Below are 27496 nucleotides of genomic sequence, written 5' to 3'. Positions count from 1 at the left end.
GACCTAAAGGGCAACTTTCTCGTGCAAAGGATGGTGCGTGTATGGAATGAGTTGCCAGAAGGAGTGGTGGAGGCTGATACAATTACAACCTTTAAAAGGCACCTGGTTGGGTATATGAATCGGAAGGGTTTAGTGGGATATGGACCAAGTGCTGGTAAATGGGACTAGATTTATTTAGGATATCTGGATGGCATGGATGAGTTGGACCAAAGAGTCTGTTTTCGTGCCGTACGGCTCTATGATTTTATGACTGTATAAAGAGAGGCTGGTGAACTCAGAATTCTGCATTTTCATTGATCAGAAAGCTACTGATACTGTCCAATCAAAGAATGGTAGAATGGTCTTGCTGTGATACAAGTGGTGAGTGCTGCCAAGGAAACAAAATGCTTCATAATAGTGAGAGGATGAAGCTGGAGTGAGGGGAGGCCACAGTTAACAACTACATTTCATAATTAATAGCAATATGTGAGAGTGAAACTGATAGGGAGCTCTGACCACATCACTCAGCAACAATTGATTGTGACAGCTTCTGAATGATTGGGCTTCTCTGATCAACAAACAAATCTGACACAGCAATTCCGTAAAAATTTTTTTGAAGCACTGCTTAGAGTTGATATTAGAGCTGGTAACATCTTTCAGTACAGAATTGGACTGAAGGCTGTGTTATGGCTGGAGGAATTAAATGTGGACATACTTTCAGTCTGTGCAGTATCGCATTAATTAAAATAACTGTCATACTGTTGTGTACAGTTTAGAGCAGGGTGTATGCTTTGAAAATTTATAATGAAAGCAAAGATAGTAGAAACAGGTTGTAAATGTCAGTCATTGGTTAGAAACAAAAGTTAGAATTAGGAAGTGGTGAAAAAGGCAGAAGAGAAGTTTAACTAAAGCTGAACAAGAGACCAAAATTGGTAATTGTGCAGAGAAACAGAGAAACTAAGGCACTATAAAAGATATTAGCCCAGAAAAAAAAATCTTGTGTGTAGCACAATTCATTTGATCAAGATTATTTATTAAAATGGAATTTCAATTCAATTTTCTGAGCCATTTCTAATTGGGTTATGCAAACTTTTAATTGTATATAAATTTTAAATAAATATGAAACCATTCATAAATCAGAATGCATGACATGCATTTGAAAATACGACCTGTGCCTTCCAGATAAATACAAATGTGAGGAAGAAACTTGAACAAACAATTAATTATACAGTGCTTGAACTGCAATTTTTTTTTATTTTAGCACAAGAAGTCTAATAGATTTGCTTAATACTCACCATTAGTGAATATTGCTCCCTGTGGGAAAGAAAGTTCATGACTGTGTTCGGCTTTACAAGCATACATAGCTTTGGCTTGGCTGTTTCAAAGAAAAATATCGAGCATAAAAAGCATGCAGTGCATTATTAATAAGTAGAAACATTTATTTTGTTACATTTTAACAAGATATATCCATGAGCCATTGTATACAACCGACAATATAAATATTTTTAATCTTTCTGAACAGTCGGTGCTTTTAATTTAAATGTAAGCCTGTCATACAATCACAATTTTAAAAAATGTTTAGTAATCAAAATGTCAACTTATTAACTGCAATTACGGCCCGGTTGCTATCTCAAGAAATTTTGTATATGCCTGCTGCTTCCTACTATGCACCGATTGTTCGTGAAGCTTTGATTAAATGAATAATCGAAGATAACTTTCAAACACTGAAACGCCACTGAAAAGAAATGGCATGTCTCACAAAAAGTGTTAGTCACGAGGGCATGAGAATACAACATTTTTCCCTCTGAAAACAGTTAATTTTAAAGAAGTATTTATTTAATTAATCAAAAGGTACATAAACATATCCATGTGCATAATCCAAACTGTTTTTCAATAATTTTTGCATTTGTATTTGGGTAAGTTTGTTTTTTGTAATAAACCAATTAAGTTTTGCTGACAAAAGAAACTAAACTGATTTATGCTTCATACTGAACCTGACAGTCTGAGACCCACATATTTAGCTACATTATTAAACTCATAGAACATAGAACACAGAACATTACAGCACAGTACAGGCCCTTCAGCCCTCGGATGTTGCGCCGACCTGTGGAACCAATCTGAAGCCTTTCCAACCTACATTATTTCATTCTCATCCATATATTTATCCAATGACCATTGAAATGCCCTTAAAGTTGGCAAGTCTACGACTGTTGGCAAGCAATGCATTCCATGTCCCTACTACTCTGACTAAAGAAACTACCTCTGACATTGTTCCTATATCTATTACCCCTCAATTTCAAGCAATGTCCCTTCGTGCTAGCCATCAGCATCCGAGGAAAAAGGCTCTCACTGTCCACCTTATCCAACCCACTGATTATTTTCTATGTCACAATTAAGTCACCTCCCAACCTTCTTCTGTCTAAGAAATACAGCTTCAAGTCCCTCAGCCTTTCCTCATAAGACCTTCCCTCCATACCAGGCAACATCCTAGTAAATCTCCTCTGCACCCTTTCCAAAGCTTCCACATCCTTCCTATAATGTGGTGACCAGAACTGTACGCAATACTCCAAATGTGGCTGCACCAGAGTTTTGTACAGCTGCAGCATGACCTCATGGTTTCGAAACTCAATCCCTTTACCAATAAGAGCTAACACATCATATGCCTTCTGAACAACTCTATCAACCTGGGTGGTAACTTTCAAGGATCAATGTACATGAACACCGAGATCTCTCTGCTCATCCACACTACCAAGAATCTTACCATTAGCCCAGTACTCTGCATTCCTGTTGCACCTTCCAAAGTGAATCACCTCACACTTTTTCTCATTAACCTCCATTTGCCACCTCTCAGCTCAATTCTGCGGATTATCTATGTCCCTCTATAACCTACAACATCCTTTGTCACTATCCACAACTCTACCGACCTTCGCGTCATTTGCAAATTTACTAACCCATCCTTCTACGCTCTCATCCAAGTCATTTATAAAAATGACAAACAGCACTGGACCCAAAACAGGTCCTTGTGGTACACCACTAGTTACTGAACTCCAGGATGGACATTTCCCATCAACCACCATTCTCTGTCCTCTTTCAGCCAGCCAATTTCTGATCCAAACTACTAAATCACCCTCAATCCCATGCCTCCGTACTTTGGGCAATATGATGGGGAACCTTATCAAACACCTTACTGAAATCCATATACAGGGCATCAACCACTTTACCCTCATCCACCTGTTTGGTCATCTTCTCAAAGAACTTAACAAGATTTAAGAGGCACGACCTACCCTTCACAAAATCATGTTGATTATCCCTAATCAACTTATTCCTCTCGAGATGATTATAAATCCTACCTCTTATAACCCTTTCCATCACAGAGTAAGGTTCACTGTTGTATAATTACCAGGGTTGTCTCTCCTCCCCTTCTTGAACAAGGGAACAACATTTGCTATCCTCCAGTCTTCTGGCACTATTCCTGTAGACAATGATGACATAAGCATCAAAGTCAAAGGCTCAGCAATCTCCTTCCTGGCTTCCCTGAGAATCCGAGGGTAAATCCCATCCGGCCCAGGAGATTTATCTATTTTCACACTTTCCAGAATTGCTAACACCTTCTCTTTATGGACCTCAATCCCATCTAGTCTAGTAGCCTGTATCTCAGAATTCTCTTCAACAACATTGTCTTTTTCTAGTGTGAATACTGACAAAAAATATTTATTTAGCGCTTCCCTTACCTCCTCTGACTCCACACGCACAACTACTCACTGCTATGCTTGATTGGCCCTAATCTTACTCTAGTCATTCTTTTATTCCTGATAGAGCAATAGAATGCCTTAGGGCTTTCCTTGAGCCTATCCGCCAATGACTTCTCATGTCCTCTCCTGGCTCTTCTTAGCTCTCTCTTTAGGTCTTTCCTGGCTAACGTGTAATTCTCAAGCATCCTAACTGAGCCATCAAATCTCATCCTAACATAAGGCCTTCTTCTTCCTCCTCTTGATAAGAGATTCAACTTCCTTAGTAAACCACAGTTTCCACACTCATCAATTTCCTCCCTGCCTGTTAGGTACATACTTATCAAGGATACTCAGTAGCTGGTCCTTGAATAAGCTCCACATTTCGTATGTGCTCAATCCCTGCAGTTTCCCTCTCCATCCAATGCATCCTAAATCTTGCCTAACTGCATTGTAATTGCCTTTCCCCCAGCTAAAGCTCTTGCCCTGCAGTATATATCTATCCATCACAAAAGCAAACATAACCAAATTGTCGTCACTATCAGCAAAGTGCTCACCTACCTCCAAATCTAACACCTGGTCAGGTTCATTACCTAGTACCAAATCTAATGTGGCCTCGCCCCTTGTTGGCCTGTCTACATACTGTGTCAGAAGACTCTCCTGCACATATTGGATAATGAATCATATTATTCCCTGTCCATGTTTGGAAAGTTAAAGGCCCTCATAACACCTACCCTGTCACTCTCGCTCCTACCATGGATCATCTCTGCTATCCTATCCTCTACATCTCTGGAATTATTTGGAGGCCAATAGAAAACTCCCAGTGTAACCTCTCCTTTCCTGTTTCTAATCTCAGCTCATACTACCTCAGTGGACGAGTCCTCAAACATCCTTTCCCAACCATAATACTGTCCTTGACCAACAATGCCACACCACCCCCTCTTTTCCCATCTTCTCCGTTCTTACTGAAACATCTAAATCCTGGAACCTGCAACAACCATTCCTGTCCCAGCTCTATCCATGACTCCGAAATGGTCACAACATCAAAGTCCCAGGTACTAACCCATGCTGCAAGTTCACCCACCTTACTCCGGATGCTCCTGGCATTGAAGTAGACACACTTCAAACCAACTTCCTGCTTACCGGTACCTTCTTGCGATCTTGAAATCTTTGTTCTGACTTCACTACTCTCATCCTCCCACATACTCGAACTAAAATTTCGGTTCCCATCCCCCTGCTGAATTTGTTTAAACCCACCCGAAGAGCACTAGGAAGTTTCCCGCGTTACATTGACTCGTTACATTTAAAACTTATAACCAGTTCTCCCTGTGTCTGCGTGGGTTTCCTCCGGGTGCTCCGGTTTCCTCCCACAGTCCAAAAGATGTGCGGGTCAGGTGAATTGGCCAAGCTAAATTGCCCGTAGTGTTAGGTAAGGGGTAAATGTAGGGGTATGGGTGGGTTGCGCTTCGGCGGGTCGGTGTGGACTTGTTGGGCCGAAGGGCCTGTTTCCACACTGTAAGTCTAATCTAAGTCTAATCTAATCAAACTGAACATTACTGAGTTGAATTAGCTAGAGAGCCTTAGTTGTGAATTGGCTAGATAAGCAAGCTGCAAACAAAGGCGAACATCAAATTTTCTCAGTATATCTGGTTTTTGTTCTATTAATGCTGAAAAATGTGTTGCTGGAAAAGCACAGCAGGTCAGGCAGTATCCAAGGGGCAGGAGAATCAACGTTTCGGGCATGAGCCCTTCTTCAGGCTTATGCCCGAAATGTTGATTCTCCTGTTCCTCGGATGCTGCCTGACCTGCTGTGCTTTTCCAGCTCTACATTCTTGACTCTGATCTCCAGCATCTGCAGTCCTCACTTTCTCTTCCTTTGTTCTAATAATGTTTGGTATGTCCACCATTGAGCAGTAATTAGTTACATTTTTTTCTCCAATTGGTTACATGTCGGCTTACATATTTAGCAAAATATGCTCTTAGTTCTTAGCGAAGATGTAGAATGAAATATGTGATCAAACATGCTTGTTGTTTGCCTTGGTATCAGTAATTAACTGGATGTAACCGTCAAATCAGTCAGCAACTAATTATTAGGATACCTGGCATTTCAAACGACTCAAAGTAATGGCAGTAATATCTGAAAACTCTGAAACAAAGAACATATAAAGTTGTTCACTTACCATTTGGATGAACTTGGTTTAGCAGTACCAATATTTTCAAATAACTGAGCTCTGGATGCAACTCTAGAGGGAGAAAATAATTCAATATATCAAGAAATTGGTTTTTGAAATGACTGATTTCATCAAAATTCACTCTTCATACAGCTTTGATGCATTTACTTCCATGTAAACCACAAAAAGCAGACACAGTCCTTGATATAATAATGCTGCAAAATATTTTCTGTAATTGTGCAACTGCACACTATAAGACCTCTTTGTATTTTCAATTGGCATGATATCTGCAATTTTTAATTTTATTCTTTTCCTCTCAACACTTGCTCCTCCAGCTAGCCCATTTCATCTCAGTCTCTCACTTTGTGAGCACTTCTACATTAATATGAAATACAAACTTCTCTAATTGTTCAGTAGTATTTTGAAGCCATGCTGGAGTAGATTAGAGGGATGAAACTATGCTATTAAAGCAGGATTATTCTGCAATACAAGTGAATTATACACTATTTTGTTGAAAGCTTTTATCCTCTGAGGCTTGTGACAGTTTTTCTTCATTTATTTTCAACAAATATTTGTTCAGCTGGCATTGGACGCTGTCCTTATTTTTAATTAATTTTGTCAGTTCACAAAGAGCAAGTGAGTACTTTTTGCAAGTCCCTTCATTGTGACAGCTGTCATTTCATAAACTACACAACCAGGAGATACATGAAGTGAGATAGAGAACTGAAATTTGTTCCTCAGCATATGGTTACTTTCTTTCTTTTAATGAAAGGGAATACAGGTAATCAAATTGTGCTAAGTTATGATTTGGAGATGCCGGTGTTGGACTGGGGTGTACAAAGTGTTGGGATGTATATCTAATAAGCCTAGGGAGGGTAGACCTGTAGTTGCTGCTTGGGAAATCGGGGGGCGCTGCGGAGCTGCTGTTTGGACTGTTTACCGAAACTGCCTGTGCAGCTGGACTACCAAGGTCAGACCAATACAATGGCAGCCTTTACTCGGAGGCCTTGTTTACAAGACAGACCATCTCGTGGATACCTGCCAAGGCCGAGGCCTGTTCACAGGAGGCCTTTGTCTGTGAGAGATCACGTGTGTGAGTGATTACGTAGCGTTAGCTTAGCGAACAATATATCAAACAGGGGTTTTTTGGAAAGATTTCAGAAGGCGCCTTCTCCAGTGATCTGAAAACACCTCACTGTATTTTGTGTACGGCTCTCTCTCAGTAAACAGCTTATATTTTGAATCAGATCCAGTGTTTCTCTCCTTCAAACGAACACGGGGACGGTAGCCCGTCCTAACAGATTGGCGACCCCGAACGTGTGGAGGGAGTGGAGACACGTCTGTTGGCAGGGATTGAGAGGTCGCCGAACGGCTGGCCACTTCTAATCAGGCTCGGAGGCGCCTTTTTCAAAAAAGATCTCCAGTAGGGATTTGAATACGCTAAATTCTTATTTGCTCGGCGTCTCACAACTCTTTGCCAACCGAAATTGTGGGCTTAGCAGCCCGAGAGAGAGTCGGACCGTTTATTTATGAAGAAAAGTCCCCTAGGTGAAGGTCATCCCGGCCGCGCGGTTTCTGAAAGTCCTAGGGGTGGTGAGTATTATTGTTTTGAAGAGAAAAAGTCCTCTAGGTGGGCACTAAAAGTCCTAGAGGTGGGTAGTGTTTTAAAGAGAAAAAGTCCTCTAGGTGGGCGCTGAAAGTATTGTTACGGGTAAAGCTTAAGCTTCCCTCCGCGCAAGACGATCTCGGGTGAAGCGTAGGCTTCCCCCCGTGCAAGACGATGTCGGGTAAAGCGTAGGCTTCCCTCCTGCACTAATGACTGGGGAGTAAAGTATATACTTCCCTTGACCAGAGGACAGCGCTGATCGGGACAGGCTTTGTCAGGAGTCGAGGTGGTGCATTCGTGCGCCCGACACCCAGGAGTGCCGTGGTGGAGAGAGAGACAAAAGACAGAGGACCGGGGACAGAGACAGGCACAGAGTTACGGACAGAGCGACTGTGTGTGTGTGTATGTGTGTGTGAGAGGGACTTTGTTTGTGAGAAAGATAGAGTCTCTGGGTGTGTAAACGTCTGTATGTGTGTATAAGTATTTCTGTGTTTGTAAAAGTTTGTGAGAGAAGAAGAGTTTGTGTGTGGAAGTCTGTGAGAGAAGTTTGCATTGTTGCCCTAGAGAGAGAGAGAGAGAGAGAGTGAATGCTGCGTGCGTCGGCAGTGTGTCTGTGTGAAAGAGAGAGACTGGCTGAAGGCATTCTCAGCTAACAAGCAGTTTAACACTTTGTGCTTTGGCTTGAATTCATCTGTTTGTTAATAGTTTTATGTTTAAAACTTGTTGTCTGTCATTTGATTCAGTGTGCTATTTTTGATTATAATTCATGAATGCTTAACGTGATTTTCTTTCAGGATAGAATTTTAATAGATATTGAGAGAGGGAGAAAAGATTAGGTAGTATCTGATAAGGTTGATCCCCTTTTTTTTGGGAGAAATTTTTATGTTTAAATGAAAGTATTAAAAGGTGGACAGCAGGAAAATTTATTTTTGACAACAGCTTACAGTGGGAAACGACGGAGATAGTGACAAAGAAAGATAGAAACAGAAACAAGGGGGGGCAGGCTTTTAAATCAACTATGCAAGTGAAAGAGGAATGAGGTGTTATGAAAGAAGACCCCAGAGGGCAGGAGAGGCAGAAAAGAGTTTTTGGATCTCGGCAAAGAATATAAAAAATGTAAGGAATACTAGATTTATTGTACTCCGAGGAGTACAGGTGGGGATTGCGAGGAATCTCTCATTCCCATGACCCTAAGATTATGCATTTTTTTGAAAAAGCCTGATGAGATGCGGTTTATGCACTTTGTATAAACCTTCTTGTAAATACAGATATACATAATGTACATATTTAGAATAACAAATGATGTAAATACCAAGTAAAACTTATTACTATTTGTATTGGCAATTTTTGTGAATTTGAATATGTTCTAGTAGAAAAAGAGTTTTCCATCCGACTCTTCCAATGTTCTTATAAATATAGAAGAGACAGCAGGTAATCGTGCTCAAAATTTATCACACCAGGTAACACGTCGCAAAACAAATTAATATTCCAAAAAAAAATCTTGTTTAGAATGCATCTTATTGGATAGGGTCTAAAAAGCTTGAAATATCTATATTGTAGGAATAAAGACAATAATGCAACTAAATTAATATGGAATTTAGTAATCTGTGATGAAATACAAACTGATTTTAATAATTAATGTTGATTCAATTTCAAAATAAAATATTAAAGCTGCAGTCACTGCAGATAAGGATTATAAGCGAAGCATTTTCTAGTCCAGAGATTAGAGTATTTGTATTGTGGGATTTGGCTATAGCTCAGACGCTCTATTTTGCGTGAATAAAGTTTTTAAAACATTACAAGACAAAAAAAAACCTTTGAACTTTGGTATAATTCCTGAACCTATAAAGTTCCCTTTTATGTCCTCCCTGTGTCAGTTCATAGCAAGTACAACTTCCAAATAAATTGTGAATATGTTTTAATGTATAAATACTGCATGGTCTGGGCAGTCATTGACTTCCAATTTTTTTTCTCTCTGGTTTCCATTGCCACCGGGGTGGAATTGCTTGTGGTTTATAATGATTTTTTCAAGGGGTTTCTGTTTGCACAGCCGGCAGTTTGATTGCTTTTCTCAAGTGGGTGTGAATTTCTGTGATTTTTTTTCCCATAGACTGGGGCAGCCAGGTGTGTGTGTGTTTTTCTATTCGACGAGGAACTCCCATTCAGCAATGGAGGGCTCTGATTGGCTAGGGAACTCCCATTGAGTTTAATTCACAGTTGTATAAGCGACATTGAGATATTTTTAAAATTAAAACAATATAGAGCCAAAGTATGTAGTGCCCTGGATCCAGTATAATGTTGACAGTGACTTCATGGTCAAGTTGCAGACAGAGTTAATTTTTCTTTTAACCAAAATAACGAACTGAAGTTTCAGAACAAACAGAGACAGATAAAGTAAAATGGAAGGTGAAAAGAGACAAAGGGAAGAGAAACCAAGAGAGAAGGATGGATAGAAGGATTGCGGGAAATAAGGGTTAGGGGTAAGGATACATACAAAGGACTGTGCAAAAAGAGAGAGAGCGCGAGTATAGCTAGCAAAACATTTAACCCTTTGTGATTTGGTTTGAATGCACATTTGTTTGTTAGTGATTGAATGAGTAAGTTTTGTTTCTAGAGCTTGAGTTCCAGGACTGCTGTTTAAAGTGATTTCGTTTTATGTTAACATGATTTAGATGCATCTGTTTGCTTGGTGATTGAATTCTTGTTTTTTGTTTCTAGAGCTTGAGTTCCGGGACTGCTGTTTAAAGTGATTTCTTTTTATGAGAGCTTAACATGATTTTTTAAGGCTAATAACTTCTGTTCTTTTATGAGTCATGACTCCCTAACTACTTTTCTTACTAACCTCTTTCATTTTTACATAAAAGCAATATATGAAGGACAGTCGAAGTTTCGTTCGACAGTGGGTAGTTGTAAAAAACGAAAGTTTCCATGGTTATTATCTGTGACCTTGGATTCGACCATTGTGCATGCGTTAGAAGTTTTTAACTTGAATTGACAAATTGTTGTAAGACAGCTCTGATTATTTTTATGACCTAAAGTATTGTAATTGAGAAATGATTGATCAGGAGTACATGAGAAAACTAATTTCGGATCTAAATTAGGGTACTAAATCTGGGTGATTACAGTGGATTTCAAAATTGGGAACTGTATGCATTTTACATTTTAAATATTAAATACTGAATAAATGGACGTAAATATATAAATATGTTTACAAGTTAGGAACAGGCTTTAAGGTTAGTCGAGCATGAATTAATAAAGTAGTGTCTGAGGATATAAGAAGCTAGGAACATTGCAATATTTCTTAAAAAAAAAGGAAGTACGTAACGACTAAAGTGCCGATAGGGGACAAGGAGATTGGGTTTGTGTGTGACCACCTCACCAGTGGGGAGGTCGGAACATTTAAAGGGAAATGACGGTCCTGGTTGAGAATCCGATAGGATTGTCAGAACAAATTAATTTATTTTTGACGCCCAGTCTGTATTTGTGGGCTGAGTTAATGTCTATTTTGAATATACTATTTACTGCGGGAGAAAGGAGACTTATATGGGGATGCTGGATAGGGAAAGATACGGAAGATAGAAGGGTGAAGTGGGATAAATCCATTAAATGAATTGTTAGGAGGGGCACAGAAAGTATTTGTAAAGAGAGAAAGGGCGAGCGACAGGAGCAGAATGCGTAAATGATGGTAGCTGCGGTTGATGAGGTAATTAGGAGAAGAATGCAGCCAAAAGTGAGCAACCGGAGCAGCGAGTGATAGCATGTAGGGCAGGGAAGGGAGTAGGGAGAGACATGGAGGAGCATTTGATAGAGAGTTTGAGCGACAGGGGCAGTGACGGGTAAGATTCCTCGAGCGAGGAACAACCTAAGACAGGCACAGTCGTGCATTGGCCTTCAGAATAGTGGCCTGTGGTCATGTGGTTTTAGCAGATGCCTGGCTTTTGTATCCGTGTCGGGAATCTGGTCAAGTTTCTGGCTTGCAAAGCAGCTTGATATAAGGAAAATCGTGGACCCAGCAGTTTGACATTGTATTCACTGTATTTTTGACAGAGGAAAATGCCAGTTTTGTGGCATCTTCCAGAACCGACTTAACAACAAACCTTTGGGAAGGAAGGAGAGCTTATTGAAACCTATTACAAAAAAGATTTGACACTATGTCAGTAGTTTGAAAATTTATTTTAAGATGTCATGGTATAATACGACCGATTTTAATGAGTAGTTGTACAATTAGGTGACAACAGACCTTCATTCTGCAGGCATCCTAACTCATCCACTTTGTGTTTTCCCTGGTTGTCTTCCTTTTGTTATCATGCTCAATTTCACTTTTTTTTAATCGTTTGTTAGTTTTGAGATACCTTTTTGTAGTTGTTTTCTTTAAAAAGAAATAACCTAGAATTGCCTACTAATTGTTAATTTTTGCTTGTTGCTTGTTTTGTAGCGGTATGCTGCTTAGGGACCCCTTCACCCTGAACTAATGTGTCCCTAGAACCGGTCGGCCTGGTTGAGATAACGTGTTCGGAGAAGCCAAAGGGACATTTGGGGGGCGTCCGCCGACACACCCGGCCCCGGTTGCCGCGCGACATTGCGTTTGTAGCGGTATGGGTTGATGTGGCCTCAGTAGAGGCCAAGGGAGGGAGTGTTGGGATGTATATCTAATAAGCCTAGGGAGGGTAGACCTGTAGTTGCTGCTTGGGAAATCAGGGGGCGCTGCGGAGCTGCTGTTTGGACTGTTTACCGAAACTGCCTGTGCAGCTGGACTACCAAGGTCAGACCAATACAATGGCAGCCTTTACTCGGAAACCTTGTTTACGAGACAGACCATCTCGTGGATACCTGCCAAGGCCGAGGCCTGTTCACAGGAGGCCTTTGTCTGTGAGAGATCACGTGTGTGAGTGATTACGTAGCGTTAGCTTAGCGAACAATATATCAAGCAGGGGTTTTTTGGAAAGATTTCAGAAGGCGCCTTCTCCAGTGATCTGAAAACACCTCACTGTATTTTGTGTACGGCTCTCTCTCAGTAAACAGCTTATATTTTGAATCAGATCCAGTGTTTCTCTCCTTCAAACGAACACGGGGACGGTAGCCCCCCCGTCCTAACAAAAGTTAAAAATCACACAACACCAGGTTACAGTCCAACAGGTTTAAGTGGAAGCACTAGCTTTTGGAGCGACGCTCCTTCATCAGGTGACAATCACCTGATGAAGAAGCTAGTGTGCTTCCAATTAAACCTGTTGGACTATAACCTGGTGTTGTGTGATTTTTAACTTTGTGCTAAGTTAGTAAGCGGTTTATCTAACGAATATGTTGATTATATAGAATTAAATGTCTGCATGTCCTGACAAGCATCTCAGAGGTCCTTGTGCTGATCTAAACCAAAATTAATGGAGATCAAAGAAATAATTATGTAGAAATTCAGCAGAAACAACAGACAACTTCTGTGGAGAAAGAAACAGAGGTAATGCTTGTGCACAGGACACACCTGGGTAATTTTAGACATTGCCAGGTAGCTACCAGTGTTGTAGCTGTCCTGGAACAGCTTGGCTAGGGATACAACTACTTCTGAAGCATACATTTTTGATATTATTGGTGGAATATTGTCAGAACCATAGCCTTTGCAGCATCCATCACCTTCAACTATTTCTTGGTAAGTGAGATTTTGGAGAAGATTTCTGGCTGAAGTTGAGGTTCAAGTTGTACGTTTGCTCATTGAGCTGGTAGATTTGTTCTCAAACATTTCGTTACCATGCTAGGTAACATCATCAGTGAGCCACTGATGAAGCGCTAGTGTTCTGTACCGTTTGCTATTTATCTGACTTCCAGTTCCATTTGTGAGAGGTTTGTAAATGTCTGAGAACAAATCCACCAGCTCAGTCAGCAAACCTGCAACTTGATTTCTTGGTAACACTTAGAGTGAATAGAATTGACTAAAGACAATTTTCGTTCTGTGGGAATGAGACAGACTCACGGTTGGTGTGTTGCCTCCCAGGTGCCAGGGTTCGTGATGTCTCTGATTGTGTTTTCAGGATCCTTAAGGGCGAGGGGGAGAATCCCCAAGTCCACATTGGCACCAACAACTTAGTTCAGAAGAGTGATGAGATTTAAGCCAGAAATTCAGGGTGCTAGGGTGGAAGATTAGAGCTAGAACAAACAATTTGTTATCTCTGGTTTGTTGTCTGTGCCACATGTTAGCGAGGCGAAGAATAGGGAGAGGGAGGAGTTGAACACATGGCTACGGGGATAGTGCAGGATGGAAGGTTTCAGATACCTGGATAATTGGGGTTCATTCTGGGGTAGGTGGGACTTCTACAAACAGGATGGTCTTCACCTGAACCAGGGGGGTTACCAATATCCTGGGTTGGATATTTGCTAATGCTCACGAGGTGGTTTTAAATTAACTCAGCAGGGGTTGGGAACCCAAATTGTCGTTTGAATATACACGAGATTGAGAGGAGTGAGGTCCGAAATAAGGTTTCAAGGTCGCAAGAGTGCACCGGCAAACAAGAGGTTAGTTTGAAATGTGTCTACTCCAACGCCAGGAGCATCTGGAATACGGTGAGTGAACTTGCAGCATGGATTGGTATCTGGGACTTTGATGTTGTGGTCATTTTAGAGACATGGGTAGAGCAGGGACAGGAATGGTTGTTGCAGATTCCAGGTTTAAATGTTTCAGTAAGAACAGAGAAGATGATAAAAGGAGGGAAATGGCATTAATAGTCAAGGACAGGATTACGGTTGCAGAAAGAATTTTGAGGAGTCATCTACTGAGATAGTATGATTAGATTAGATTAGATTACTTACAGTGTGGAAACAGGCCCTTCGGCCCAACAAGTCCACACCGACCCGCTGAAGCGCAACTCATCCATACCCCTACATTTACCCCTTACCTAACACTACGGGCAATTTAGCATGGCCAATTCACCTGACCCGCACATCTTTTGGACTGTGGGAGGAAACCGGAGCACCCGGAGGAAACCCACGCAGACACGGGGAGAACGTGCAAACTCCACACAGTCAGTCGCCTGAGGCGGGAATTTAACCCGGGTCTCTGGCGCTGTGAGGCAGCAGTGCTAACCACTGCGCCACCGTGCCGCCCACATGGGCTGAGGTTAGAAACGGGAAAGGAGAGGTCATCCTGTTGGGAGTTTTCTATAGGCTCCGAACCGTTCCAGAGATGTAGAGGATAGGATAGATATAGAGGAGAAGATAAGTCTCCATAGGAGCGAGAGTGACAGGGTAGTTGTTAGAGGGGACTTTAACTTTCCAAATATTGACTGAGAATACCATAGTTCAGGCACTTTAGATGGGTCAGTTTTTGGCCAACGTGTGCAGGAAGGTTTCCTGACTCAGTATGTAGACAGGTCAACAAGGGGCGAGGCCACATTAGATTTGGTAATGAACCCAGCTAGGTGTAAGATTTGGAGGTAGGTAACCACTTTGGTGATATTGACCACAATTCATTATGTGTACTTTGGCAATGGAAAGGAATAGGTTGCACCGCAAGGCAAGAGTTATAGCTGGGGAAAGGCAATTATGATGCGATTAGGCACGATTTAGGATGCAAAGGATGGAGAAGGAAACTGCAGGGGATCAGCACAATTGAAATGTGGAGCTTATTCAAGGAACAGCTACTGTGTGTCTTTGATAAGTATGTACCGGGCAGGCAGGGAGGAAATGGTCAAGCGTGAGAGCCGTGGTTTACTAACGAAATTGGATCTCTTATCAAGAGGAAGAAGAAAGCTTACATTAGGATGAGATGTGATGGCTCAGTTAGGATGCTTGAGAGTTACAAGTTAGCCAGGAAAGACCTAAAGAAAGAGTTAAGAAGAACCAGGAGGGGACATGAGAAGTCATTGGCAGATAGGATCAAGGGAAACTCTAAGGCTTTCTATATGAATAGCAGAAATAAAAGAATGACTCAAGTAAGATTAGGGCCAATCAAGGATAGTAGTGGGAAGTGCGTGTAGTCAGAAGAGATTGGGGAAGTGCTAAATGAATACTTTTTGGCAGTATTTATGCTAGAAGAAGACAATGTTATAGAAGAAAATACTGAGATACTGCTACTAGACTAGATAGGATTGAGGTTCACAAGGAGGAGGTGTTACCTAATTCTGGAAAGTGTAAAGAAAGATAAGTCACCTGGGCTGGATGGGATTTATCCAAGGATTCTCTGGGAAGCCAGGATGGAGATTACTGAGCCTTTGGTTTTGATCTTTATGTCAACAGGGTTGGTATCAGGAGACTGGAGGGTAGCAAATGTTGTTCCCTTGATCAAGAAGGGGAGTAGAGGCAATCCTGGTAATTATACAACAATGAGCCTTACTTCGGTTGTGGGTAAAGTGTTGGAAAGGGCTATAAGAGATAGGATTTATAATCATCTAGAAAAGAATAAGTTGATTAGGGATAGTCAACATGGTTTTGTGAAGGGTAGGTCATGCCTCACAAACCTTATGAGTTCTTTGAGAAGGTGACCAAACAGGTAGATGAGGGTAAAGACTTTGATGGAGTGTATGTGGATTTCAGTAAGGCGTTTGATAAGGTTCCCCACGGTAGGCTATTGCACATAGTACAGAGGCATGGAATTGAGGGTGATTTAGTGGTTTGGATCAGAAATTGGCTAGCTGAAAGAAGATAGAGGGTGGTGGTTGATGGGAAATAATCATCCTGGAGTGCAAGGACCTGTTTTGGATCCACTGCTGTTTATCATTTTTATAAACAACCTGGATGAGGGCGTAGAAGGATGGGTTAGTAAATTTGAAGAGACACTAAGGTTGGTGGAGTTGTGGATAGTGCAGAAGGATTTGTAGGTTACAGAAGGACATAGATAAACTGCAGAGCTGTGCTGAGAGGTGGCAAATGGAGTTTAATATAGAGAAGTGTGAGGTAATTCGCTTTGGAAGGAACAACAGGAATACAGAGTACTAGGCTAATGGTAAGATTCTTGGTAGTGTGGATGAGCAGTGAGATCTCGGTGCCCGTGTCCATAGATCCCTGAAAGTTGCCACCCAGTTGATAGGGCTGTTAAGGCAGCATACGTTGTGGTATCTTTTACAGGTAGAGGGATTAAGTTTCGAAACCATGAGGTCATGCTGCAGCTGTATAAAACTCTGGTCCAGCCGCACTTGCAGTAATGTGTACAATTCTGATCACCCCATTATAGGAAGGATGTGGAAGCTTTGGAAAGAGTGCAGAGGAGATTTACTAGGATATTGCCTTGTATGGAGGGAAGGTCTTATGAGGAAAGGTTGAGGGACTTCAGGCTGTTTTTGTTGGAGAGAAGAAAGTTGAAAGGTGACTTAATTGAGACGTATAAGATAATCAGAGGGTTAAATAGGGTGGACAGTGGGAGTCATTTTCCTCGGAAGGTGATGGCTAGTACAAGGGGACATTACCTTAATTTGGGGAGTTGATAGATATAGGACACATGTCAAAGGTAGTTTCTTTCTCAGAGAGTAGTAGGGGTGTGGAATGCACTGCCTGCAACAATAGTAGACTGGCCCACTTTAAGGGCATATTAATGGTCATTTGATAGTTGTTTGGACAAAAATGGAATTGTGTAGGTTAGATGGGCTTCAGATTGTTTTCATAGGTCAGCTCAGCATCGAGGGCCAAAAGGCCTGTACTGCGCTATAATGTTCTACGTTCTATGTTCTACAGGTAACTGTATTGCTGGGACATCTGGAGAAGACTGAGACGATCTTCCATTTGGAAATTCTGACCAAAGATTGCTGGGAATTCTTCAGCCTCATTTTTACAATCTATTCTGAGTACAGTATTCAGAACTATCTCTTGAAATTCCTACTACTCATTGCCTAATACCTCAGTTCGCTTCAGCTGGTTCAGCTTTCATGCCATGATAGCTGCCCATTTTAAGTTTAAAATACGAGTCTTAGACCCACTACTTTCCCTTTCAAACTGGATCTAAAATGTAATCACTTTATTATCACTGTTACTTAGAGAGACCTTTACTCCAAGGTAATTAATTTCTCCTATCCCATTACACAATACCAGGTCTCCTATAGCCTGCACTTTGGTGAGTTGCTGAATGTGCTGCAATTATCTTAAAAATGTTCTGTGAGCTCCTCATTGAGGCTACCATTATCCATCTGGTTTCTCTAGTTTATATGTAAATTAAAATCATCTGTAATTATTGCCATCCCTTCATCACAAGTACTCAACATTTCTTCTTAGATACTTCCTCCAAAATTGTAGGCACTGTTGAGGGGCCTGTAAATCACTCCCAAGAGTGAATTCTTTACCATACTATTCCTCTATTCCACCCAGATCAATTCTGCATCCTGATTTCCTGAACCAAGTTAATCTCTAATTATTGCACTGTGTTTGTTTGGAGTAATATTCCTCTACCTTTACACAGCTTCCTGAGCTTTTTCAAATGTCATTTACCCCTTATTCAGAACCCAATCCTTGTCATTCTACAGCCACATCTCTACAGTGGTTATCAGATCATAGTTATTCACCTCAATGTGTGCAGTTAATTCATTTAAGACAGTAAGAAATAGGAATAGGAGGAGGCCATTCTGCCCCTCGAACCTGCTCTGCCATTCAGTGGGATCATGGTTGATCATGTCCATTTTCCTGCCCTTTCCCTGTATCCTGCCCTTTTCCCGATCAAGAATCTATCCATCTCAAACTTAAATATACACAAGGACTCAGTTCCCACAGCTGTCTGTGGCAGAGAGTTCCAAAGACTCACAACCCTCTGATAGAAAAACATTTCACTTTCTTTTTCATGTAAAAGTACATGTGATAATAAATTTCAATTCTATTCTTCATCTCAATCTTAAATTATTCCCTTTATTGAGACTATCCTCTCTCGTCCAAGACTCCCCCATGAGGGGAAACATCCTCTCAGCATTTACCCTGCCAAGTCCCTTAAAACTCTGATATGTCTCAATTAGTTCAATTGTCAATTTCAGAGGTAAAGCAGTTTCTCTCCTATTAGGCAAGCTGGCTAAAGAGATTGCCATTATACAAAAGCTGGAATCTCTCAATGAAGGACAAGGTGAGGGAGAATCAGGAATCTGCTTCATACTGACCCACTTTCTGAAGCTGTACGCTAATCTGAAACATTTTCAGGCTTTCCTTAATTCCTAACTTCAGAGTTTCTGTGGTCAGAATGCAGTGCCTATGACAAACATGCTGTTTGACTATTAGTTGATGTTTATGGTTTGAATGATTTTGTTTTATTGGAGGTATCAGTTTGTAAGGTTACATACTATGTAATTTTGTTTTGTTTATTGTTTCAGTAAAACTGGAATATGAGCCCAACACTAAACTCTTCTATTTTATTCTATTATGCAGCTTTTATATCAATAATATGACTTACACTTCCACAATATTGATTGGAACCTCCTTTGTGCAAATAGTTTGGGTGGAGCAGATTTTGACAGGAGTCTTCAGGAAGAATTCCTGACTCAATATGTACATAGGGCGACTAGAAGAAAGGCAATATTGGATTTGGTGCTTGGCAACGAACCAGTTCAGGTGTCAGATCTCTTGGTGGGAGAGCATTTCGGTGATAGCGATCACAACTCCCTGAGCTTTACTATAGTCATGGACAGGGCTGGGAGCAGACGGTATGAGAAGGTAATTAATTGGACGAAGGGGAATTACAATGCAATTAGCAAGGAACTGTGAGCATAAATTGGGAACAGATATTCTCAGGGAAATGCACAACAGAAATGTGGAGGTTGTTTAGGGAGCACTTGCTGCGAGTGCTGGATAAATTTGTCCCACTGAGGCAAAGAAGGGATGGTAGGGTAAAGGAACCTTGGATGACAAGAGATGTGGAACACCTAGTCAAGAGAAAGAAGGAAGCTTACTTAAGGTTGAGGAGACAAGGATCAGAAGGGCTTGAGAGGATTACAAGGTATCCAGGAAGGAACTGCAGAATGGACTTAGGAGAGCTAGAAGAAGGCATAAAAAAGCTTTAGCAGATAGGATTAAAGAAAAACCCTAAGTCATTCTACACTTCTGTAAGGAACAAGAGCATGGCCAGAGTGAGGGTAGGGCCGATTAGGGATGGTAGAGGGAACTTGAGCCTGGAGTCGGAGTTGGTAGGGGAGGTCCTTTGCTTCAATATTCATTAGTGAGAGGAACTTGTCGTTTGTGAGGACAGCGTGAAACAGACTGATATGCTCAAACTGGTTGATGTTAAGAAGGAGGGTATGCTGGAAAGTTTGAAAAACCATGAGGATAGATAAATCTTCTGGGCCAGACTGGATATACCAAAGTTACTACAGGAAGAGAGGGAAGAGATTGCTGCACCTTTGCGATGATATTTGCATCCTTGTTGCCCACTGGTGTAGTTTCAGATGATTGGAGGATGGAAAATGTTATTCCCTTGTAAAAGAAAGGGAATAAGGATAACCCTGGGAATTACAGGCCAGTCAGTCTTAGGTCAGTGGTGGGCAAATTATTAGAAAGGATTCTGAGAGGCAGGATTTATTATTTGGAAACGAATACTGGATTAGACATAGTCAGCATAGCTTTGTGAGTGGCAAGTCATGTCTCACAAACCTTACTGAATTATTTGAGGGTGTGACAAAGCAGATTGATGAAGGTAGAGAGTGGATGCGGTGTCTCTGGATTTTAGTGAGGTGTTTGAAAGGTTCCCCTCAGTAAGCTTATTCAGAAAGTAAGGAAGCATGGGATGCAGGGAAACTGTCTGTATGGATACAGAATTGGCTGGCCCATAGAAGACAGAGGATGGTGGCAGATAGAAAGTATTCAGCCTTGGAGCTTGGTGACCAATGGTGTTCCGCAAGGATCTGCTCTGGGACCTCTGCTCCTTGTGATTTTTATAAAAATGACTTGGATGAGGAAGTGGGTTATTAAGTTTGCTTATGACACGAAGGTTAGTGGAGTTGCGTATAGTGTGGATGGCTGTTGTTGGTTGCAACGAGACATTGACAGGATGAAGAGCTGGGCTGATAAGTGACAGATTGAGTTCAACCTGGAAAAGTGCAAAGTGATTGATTTTGGAAGGTCAAATTTGAATGTAGATTACAGAGTTGAAGGCAGGATTCTTGGCAGTGTGGAGGAACAGAGGGATCTGGGGTCCAAGTCCATAGATCCCTCAAAGTTGCCACCCAAGCTGATAGGGTTATTAAAAAGGCATATGGTGTGTTGGCTTTTACCAGTTAGGGGATTGAGTTTAAGAGCCACAAGGTTATGCTGCAGCTCTATAAAGCCCTGGTTAGACCACACTTGGAATATTGTGTTCAGTTCTAGTCACCTCATTACAGGAAGGATGTGGAAGCTTTAGAGAGGACGTACAGGGGATTTACCTGGAAGGCATGGCTTATGAAGTAAGGTTGAGGGAGAATGGCTTTTCTCATTGGAGTGAAGAAGGATAGAGGTGACTTGATAAAGGTGTATAAGATGATAAGAGGCATAGATAGAGTGAGTAGCAAAAGACTTTTTGGCAGAAATGTCTATCACAAGGGGGCATAATTTGAAGGTGATTGGAGGAAGGTTTAGGGGAGATTAGATTAGATTAGATTACTTACAGTGTGGAAACAGGCCCTTCGGCCCAACAAGTCCACACCGACCCGCCGAAGCGCAACCCACCCATACCCCTACATTTACCCCTTACCTAACACTACGGACAATTTAGCATGGCCAATTCACCTGACCCGCACATCTTTGGACTGTGGGAGGAAACCGGAGCACCCGGAGGAAACCCACGCAGACACGGGGAGAACGTGCAAACTCCACACAGTCAGTCGCCTGAGTCGGGAACTGAACCCGGGTCTCAGGCGCTGTGAGGCAGCAGTGCTAACCACTGTGCCACCGTGCCGCCCCAAAGTGTCAGAGGTCAGTTCTTTACACAGAGAGTGGTGGGTGTGTGGAATGCACTGCCAGCAGTGATAGTAAAGTCAGATACATTAGGGACATTTAAGTGACTCTTGGATAGGCACATGGATGATAGTAAATTGAAGGGCATGTAGGTTAGTCTGATCTTAGAGTAGGATAAAAGGTAGTTACTACATCGAGGGCTGAAGGACCTGTAACTGTTCTATGTTCTATATATCATCGAATGGAGAACCAGGAAAATGATGACTCCCAGTTTGACAGGAGAACATGCCTTAGTGATAGAGGTCAACAGAAGTGAAAGGCGACGTTTTTGTGGGGAGGTAAGGAGACCTTCAAAACATCTTCTGATAGGAATGCGACAGGTGGTCAGGTAGGTCAATGCTTGCAATCAAGTGCCCGCAATCTGGGAGCAATACAGCCTGGTTCAATGACCAATGCACTGAAAAATAATAATACGCATTCACTACAGCTCCAACCTCTCACACTGCAAAATGCTCACACTGCTATCACATATCCATCAGACATTAACTGGATGTTAAGACTGAAAATGAATATTCAGATGTTCCACTTCAACCTCATGCACCTTCCAATTTATACAAGCCTCACACCCATCGCTCACTAACTTCAACTGTTTGCTATGACAGCAACACTAACAAATACAGCACAACACAATCACTCAGATTCTTATCTCTCTCCCTCGTGCAAAAGGGAGCAACATAGAACAGCAGGAGGCACATCTGGAACACTTACATTTTGCTCCACATTATGAAATCAACTGTAAGAATTTGCTGCATCCATCATTATTGAGAACATGGCAGATGTTGGAATATGATGCCATTTGGAATGCTGTGAGTAGTTTTTGCTCCATAAAGAAGGATGTGCTGACATATTGTGGTGCATGTTCAAATGGAGGTTCCAAGATCAGTGCAGGCTCAAATTGCTGCTACTACAGCAGTACATCTCAATGCTCAAAGGCACATGCTTTTTCAAGCAGTCCTGCAAGGTTGCTCCAACAGATTATTAGGAGTGGTCAGGCATATCTAATGAAAGTGCTTGTAGCACCCTGAAGCACAAACCTGCTACTGTCTCTCAGGATAGCAGCATTTCTGCTCTCAACACTAAACTCCATACTGTACATTTGCTAGTGCCTGTCAGTCAGTCAACGAAAACAGCTTACTACCCATGCCGGTATGGCACAGCAGTCAGTTGGGTCCACAAGATCCATAGTTGTCAACAAGGAAGACAAGGCAATCTGCAGTAGACCCCATGAAGGTTGACCATGCTCCAGTTGGTTGGGTAGCACTGCACAGAGTACTCGGTCAGGCAACAGCCTCTGCAACACAGACACTAAGGAAAGGCATATTGGTGAATCCTTCATTTAAATTTGAATAATTGATCAGATCATTGGACCAAGGTACTGTGGAAAGATTTGTGTTGCTGATTTTGGCCAAATCTTGGCCAAAAGGATGATCTGATGAGGTGTTCCCAGATGGAGGGGGAAGTGGCTAAGTGGTGGCGAAGGGAAGCAGAGTTTGAAGCATTCTAGTCACAGTCATCCTGGAACAAAGGAGAACTGGTGCTGTCTTCTTGCCTTTTTCCTCTTCCTCCTCCAGTGACCTCCCAATGCCCATTGGCAATCGTCACACCCCCATCATGATAGCGTTGTGAAAGATGCATCAGACCAGCACAAACTTTGATACATATTCTAGAAATTATTGTAGAGCTCAACTGAGGTCTAAATATCAGAACTATTTAAACACACTACATATATTTAAGACAAGAACAAAGAACAAAGAAAGTTACAATGCAGGAACAGGCTTTTCATCCCTCCAAGCCTGCGCCAATCCAGATCCTCGATCTAAACCTGTCACCTATTTTCTAAGGATCTATATCCCTCTGCTCCCTGCCTATTCATGTATCTGTCTACATACACCTTAAGTGACGCTATTGTGCCCACCTCTACCATCTTTGTTGGCAATGCATTCCAGGCCCCCACCACTGCTGCGTAAAGAACAGTATAATTTTTCTTATTCTTTTGGGATGTTGACATTGCTGGAAATCAGGCATTTGTTGCTCATTCTGAATTGCTTTTGAACTTAGTGACCTGCTAAGGACATTGCAAGGGCAGTTGAGAGTTAACCACATTGCCGTCGGTCTGCACACATTGGCTGAACCAAGTAAGGAATGCATACTCTCCTTCCTGAAGAACAATGGTGAACAAGGTGTTTTCTTCTTAAATAACTGACAATAGTTTAATAGTAAATGAGGCAAGTTTATATTCTAGATTTATCAACTAACTTTAAATTCCAACTGCTGCCATGGCTGGGTTTGAACCTGTGTGGTTCAGAGCATGAGCCTAATCTCGACATTACACTTCCAGTACAACAATATTTCCCCCAGTCTGGCAGCAGCATGGCTCTCATTGTCCAACAGTTCTTCTCGAGACAGTGGGTGACAAAGTCATTGGTGGGGGGGTGGGGGGTGGGGTGGTCAGCCACGTGTACAAGTCACATCCTTCAGCTCCAAGCAGCCACGCACTTAACCTTCCTGCTGGCCCAAAAACAGACTCCCTCAGAGTGAAAACACTGGGGCTGCTGCCAGCATCATGGCATCCAGCAAAATGGTAATGTGTGCTTGGTCATATAGCAACTAACACATTAATGGAGTTGCAGTCCCAGGTGTTTGACTTCATGTTGAAGTACAGAGGTAGACCATCCATAAATCCAAGTTGCTTCCCATAACATGGGAATCTCACTAGTCTGCCTAATCCGTACATCACTCTTTCTGTTCCTCTTTGCTTAGAGAGAAATTATGGATTTTTCTTTTGCACACAGAGGATCTCCTTCAGCTCTGTGATGCAGTGATGGGTGATATTCTGGGCCTTCTGTGAAGGGCCCTCCTCCTCCTTGTTCTATGTCAGGCTTATCCACTTTGCAACCTCTGCCGCATTTACCTGTCAACATACAGACTCTGAGGCCCAGCAATTAGAACTCAGATACCCATTGCAGATTTAGTGTAGACAGTAACCAAATCCTCTACACTCCCAGACATATTGACATAGCAAATTCAAGACAATACCTTCAGAAACAATCACAGTTACTTTCACAAAATTTGCTATCGCAGAATTATGTCTAAAGCACTGTGTCAGCTATTTTAATGCCTGACCTTATAACTACTGGCAATGTATATGGTAGAGGGGAGAGAGCCTTGGTCAATTGTGGTTGAATAGACAGTGAAGCTGAACAGTCCAAGTCTCAACATAGAAAACATAGAAAACATAGAAAAATACAGCGCAGTACAGGCCCTTCGGCCCTCAATGTTGTGCCGACCGAATCCTACCTAACCTACACTAGCCCAATAACTTCCAAATGCCTATCCAATGCCCGCTTAAATGACCATAAAGAGGGAGAGTTCACCACTGCTACTGGCAGGGCATTCCATGAACTCACAACCCGCTGTGTAAAGAATCTACCCCTAACATCTGTCCTATACCTTCCACCCATTAATTTAAAGCTGTGTCCCCTTGTAACAGCTGACTCCATTAGCGGTAAAAGGTTCTCAGTGTCTACCCTATCTAAACCCCTAATCATCTTGTACACCTCTATCAAATCTCCCCTAAACCTTCTCTTCTCCAATGAGAACAGCCCCAAGTGCCTCAGTCTTTCCTCATACGATTTTCCTACCATACCAGGCAACATCCTGGTAAACCTCCTCTGCACTCGTTCCAATGCCTCCACATCCTTCCTATAGTATGGCGACCAAAACTGCACACAATACTCCAGATGAGGCCGCACCAGAGTCTTATACAACTGCAACATGACCTCAGGACTCCGGAACTTAATTCCTCTGCCAATAAAGCCCAGTACACCATATGCCTTCCTCACAGCACTATTTACCCGGGTGGCAACTTTCAGAGATCTGTGTACATGGACACCAAGATCCCTCTGCTCATCCACACTACCACGTAGCCTACCATTAGCCCAGTAATCCATCTTCTTGTTACTCCTACCAAAGTGAATGACTTCACACTTAGCTACATTGAATTCCATTTGCCACCTTTCTGCCCAGCTTTGCAACTTGTCTATATCCCGCTGTAACCTGCCACTTCCTTCCTCACTATCCACAACTCCACCGACTTTTGTGTCATCCGCAAACTTACTCACCCAGCTTTCAAGCTCCTCCTCTAGATCATTTATAAAGATAACAAAAAGCAATGGTCCCAAAACAGATCCTTGAGGTACACCGCTAGTAACTGCACTTCAAGATGAACCTATACCATCAACTACTACCCTCTGTCTCCTTCCAGCCAGCCAATTTCTAATCCAAACCTCTAATGCACCCTCAATGCCATACCTCCGTAGTTTTTGCATTAGCCTACCATGGGGTACCTTATCGAACGCCTTACTAAAATCCATATACACAACATCTACTGCTTTACCCTCGACCACCTCCTTAGTCACCTGCTCAAAGAACTCAATAAGGTTTGTGAGGCACGACCTGCCCTTCACAAAACCATGCTGACTATCCTTGATCACGTTATTCCTATCCAGATGTTCATAAATCTTATCCCTTACAATTCTCTCTAAGACTTTGCCCACCACAGAAGTCAGACTCACTGGCCTATAGTTACTAGGGCTATCCCTACTCCCTTTCTTGAACAAGGGGACCACATTCGCCATCCTCCAGTCTTCTGGTACTATTCCCGTTGACAATGACAACATAAAAATCCAGGCCAATGGCTCTGCTATCTCCTCCCTAGCTTCCCAGAGGATCCTAGGATAAATGCCATCAGGCCCAGGAGACTTATCTATTTTCATCCTTTCCAGTATTCCCAAAACCTCTTCCCTACATACTTCAATGCCATCCATTCTAATCACTTGTGACTCAATATTCACACCAGCAACAGTGTCCTGTTCCTGAGTGAATACTGACGAAAAGTATTGATTTAGTGTCTCTCCAATCTCCTCCGCCTCCACGCACAACTTCCCACTACTATCCTTGACTGGACCGATACCTACCCTAGTCATCCTTTTATTCCTGACATACCTATAGAAAGCCTTTGGATTTTCCCTAATCCTACCAGCTAAGGACTTTTCATGTCCCCTTCTCGCTGCTCTTAGCTCTCTCTTTAGATCCTTCCTGGCTACCTTATAACTCTCAATCGCCCCAACTGAACCTTCACGCCTCATCTTTACATATGCCGCCTTCTTCCCTTTCACAAGGGATTCCAATTCCTTATTAAACCACGGCTCCCTCACAAGACCCTTAACTCCATGCCTGACTGGTACATACTTATCAAGGACACTCCGTAGCTGTTCCTTGAACAATCTCCACATATCATTAGTATTCTTCTCTTGAAGCCTGTTTTTCCAATCCACACATCCTAAGTCATGCCTCACCGCATCATAATTTCCCTGCCCCCAGCTATAACTCTTGCCCTGCAGTGCACACTTATCCCTCTCCATCATTAAAGTAAAAGTCACCGAGTTGTGGTCACTGTCCCCGAAGTGCTCACCTACCTCCAAGTCTAACACATGGCCTGGTTCATTACCTAGAACCAAATCCAGTATAGCCTCACCTCTTGTTGGCCTGTCTACATATTGTGTCAGGAAACCCTCCTGCACACATTGGACAAACACCAACCCATCTAACGACCTCGAGCTATAGCTTTCCCAGTCAATATCTGGGAAGTTAAAGTTCCCCATAACAACCACCCTGCTACTTTCACTCTTCTCCTGAATCATCCTCGCAATACTATCCTCTACTTCTCTCGGACTATTAGGAGGCCTGTAGAAAACACCTAACAGGGTGACCTCACCTTTCCTATTTCTAACCTCAGCCCAAACTACCTCAGATGGCAAGTCTTCCTCCATCATCCTTTCCACCGCTGTAATATTATCCTTGACAAGTAATGCCACACCACCTCCTCTTTTACCCCCATGTCTGACCCTACTAAAACATTTAAACCCTGGAACCTGCAACAGCCATTCTTGCCCCTGTTCTACCCACGTCTCTGTAATGGCCACAACATCGAAGTCCCAGGTACCAACCCACGCTGCAAGTTCACCTACCTTATTTCTTATACTTCTGGCATTGAAGTATACACACTTCAAGCCACCCTTCTGTTTACAGGCACCCTCCTTCGAGATTGCTGCCTTGTTCATAACCTCCCTACACTC

General features: G+C 42.2%; 1 protein-coding gene across 2 annotated transcripts in view; it reads right to left on the bottom strand.

The window, feature by feature from the left end:
• arhgap42a (Rho GTPase activating protein 42a) overlaps positions 1-27496 on the bottom strand; it is a 343140-nt gene that overhangs the window by 11237 nt on the left and 304407 nt on the right. For both annotated transcript variants that reach the window (XM_060826434.1, XM_060826435.1), the window contains 2 exons: positions 5888-5950; positions 1275-1354 (listed from right to left, as the gene is read on the bottom strand). In XM_060826434.1, coding sequence (XP_060682417.1) covers positions 1275-1354; positions 5888-5950 — 143 coding nt within the window. The remainder of the gene's footprint in view (positions 1-1274; positions 1355-5887; positions 5951-27496) is intronic.

Source organism: Hemiscyllium ocellatum, chromosome 6, assembly GCF_020745735.1.
Source record: "Hemiscyllium ocellatum isolate sHemOce1 chromosome 6, sHemOce1.pat.X.cur, whole genome shotgun sequence".
Taxonomy (NCBI): Eukaryota; Metazoa; Chordata; class Chondrichthyes; order Orectolobiformes; family Hemiscylliidae; genus Hemiscyllium; species Hemiscyllium ocellatum.
The sequence above is the reverse complement of the archived record's forward strand: the minus strand, read 5'-3'. Positions and strand labels throughout refer to the sequence as shown.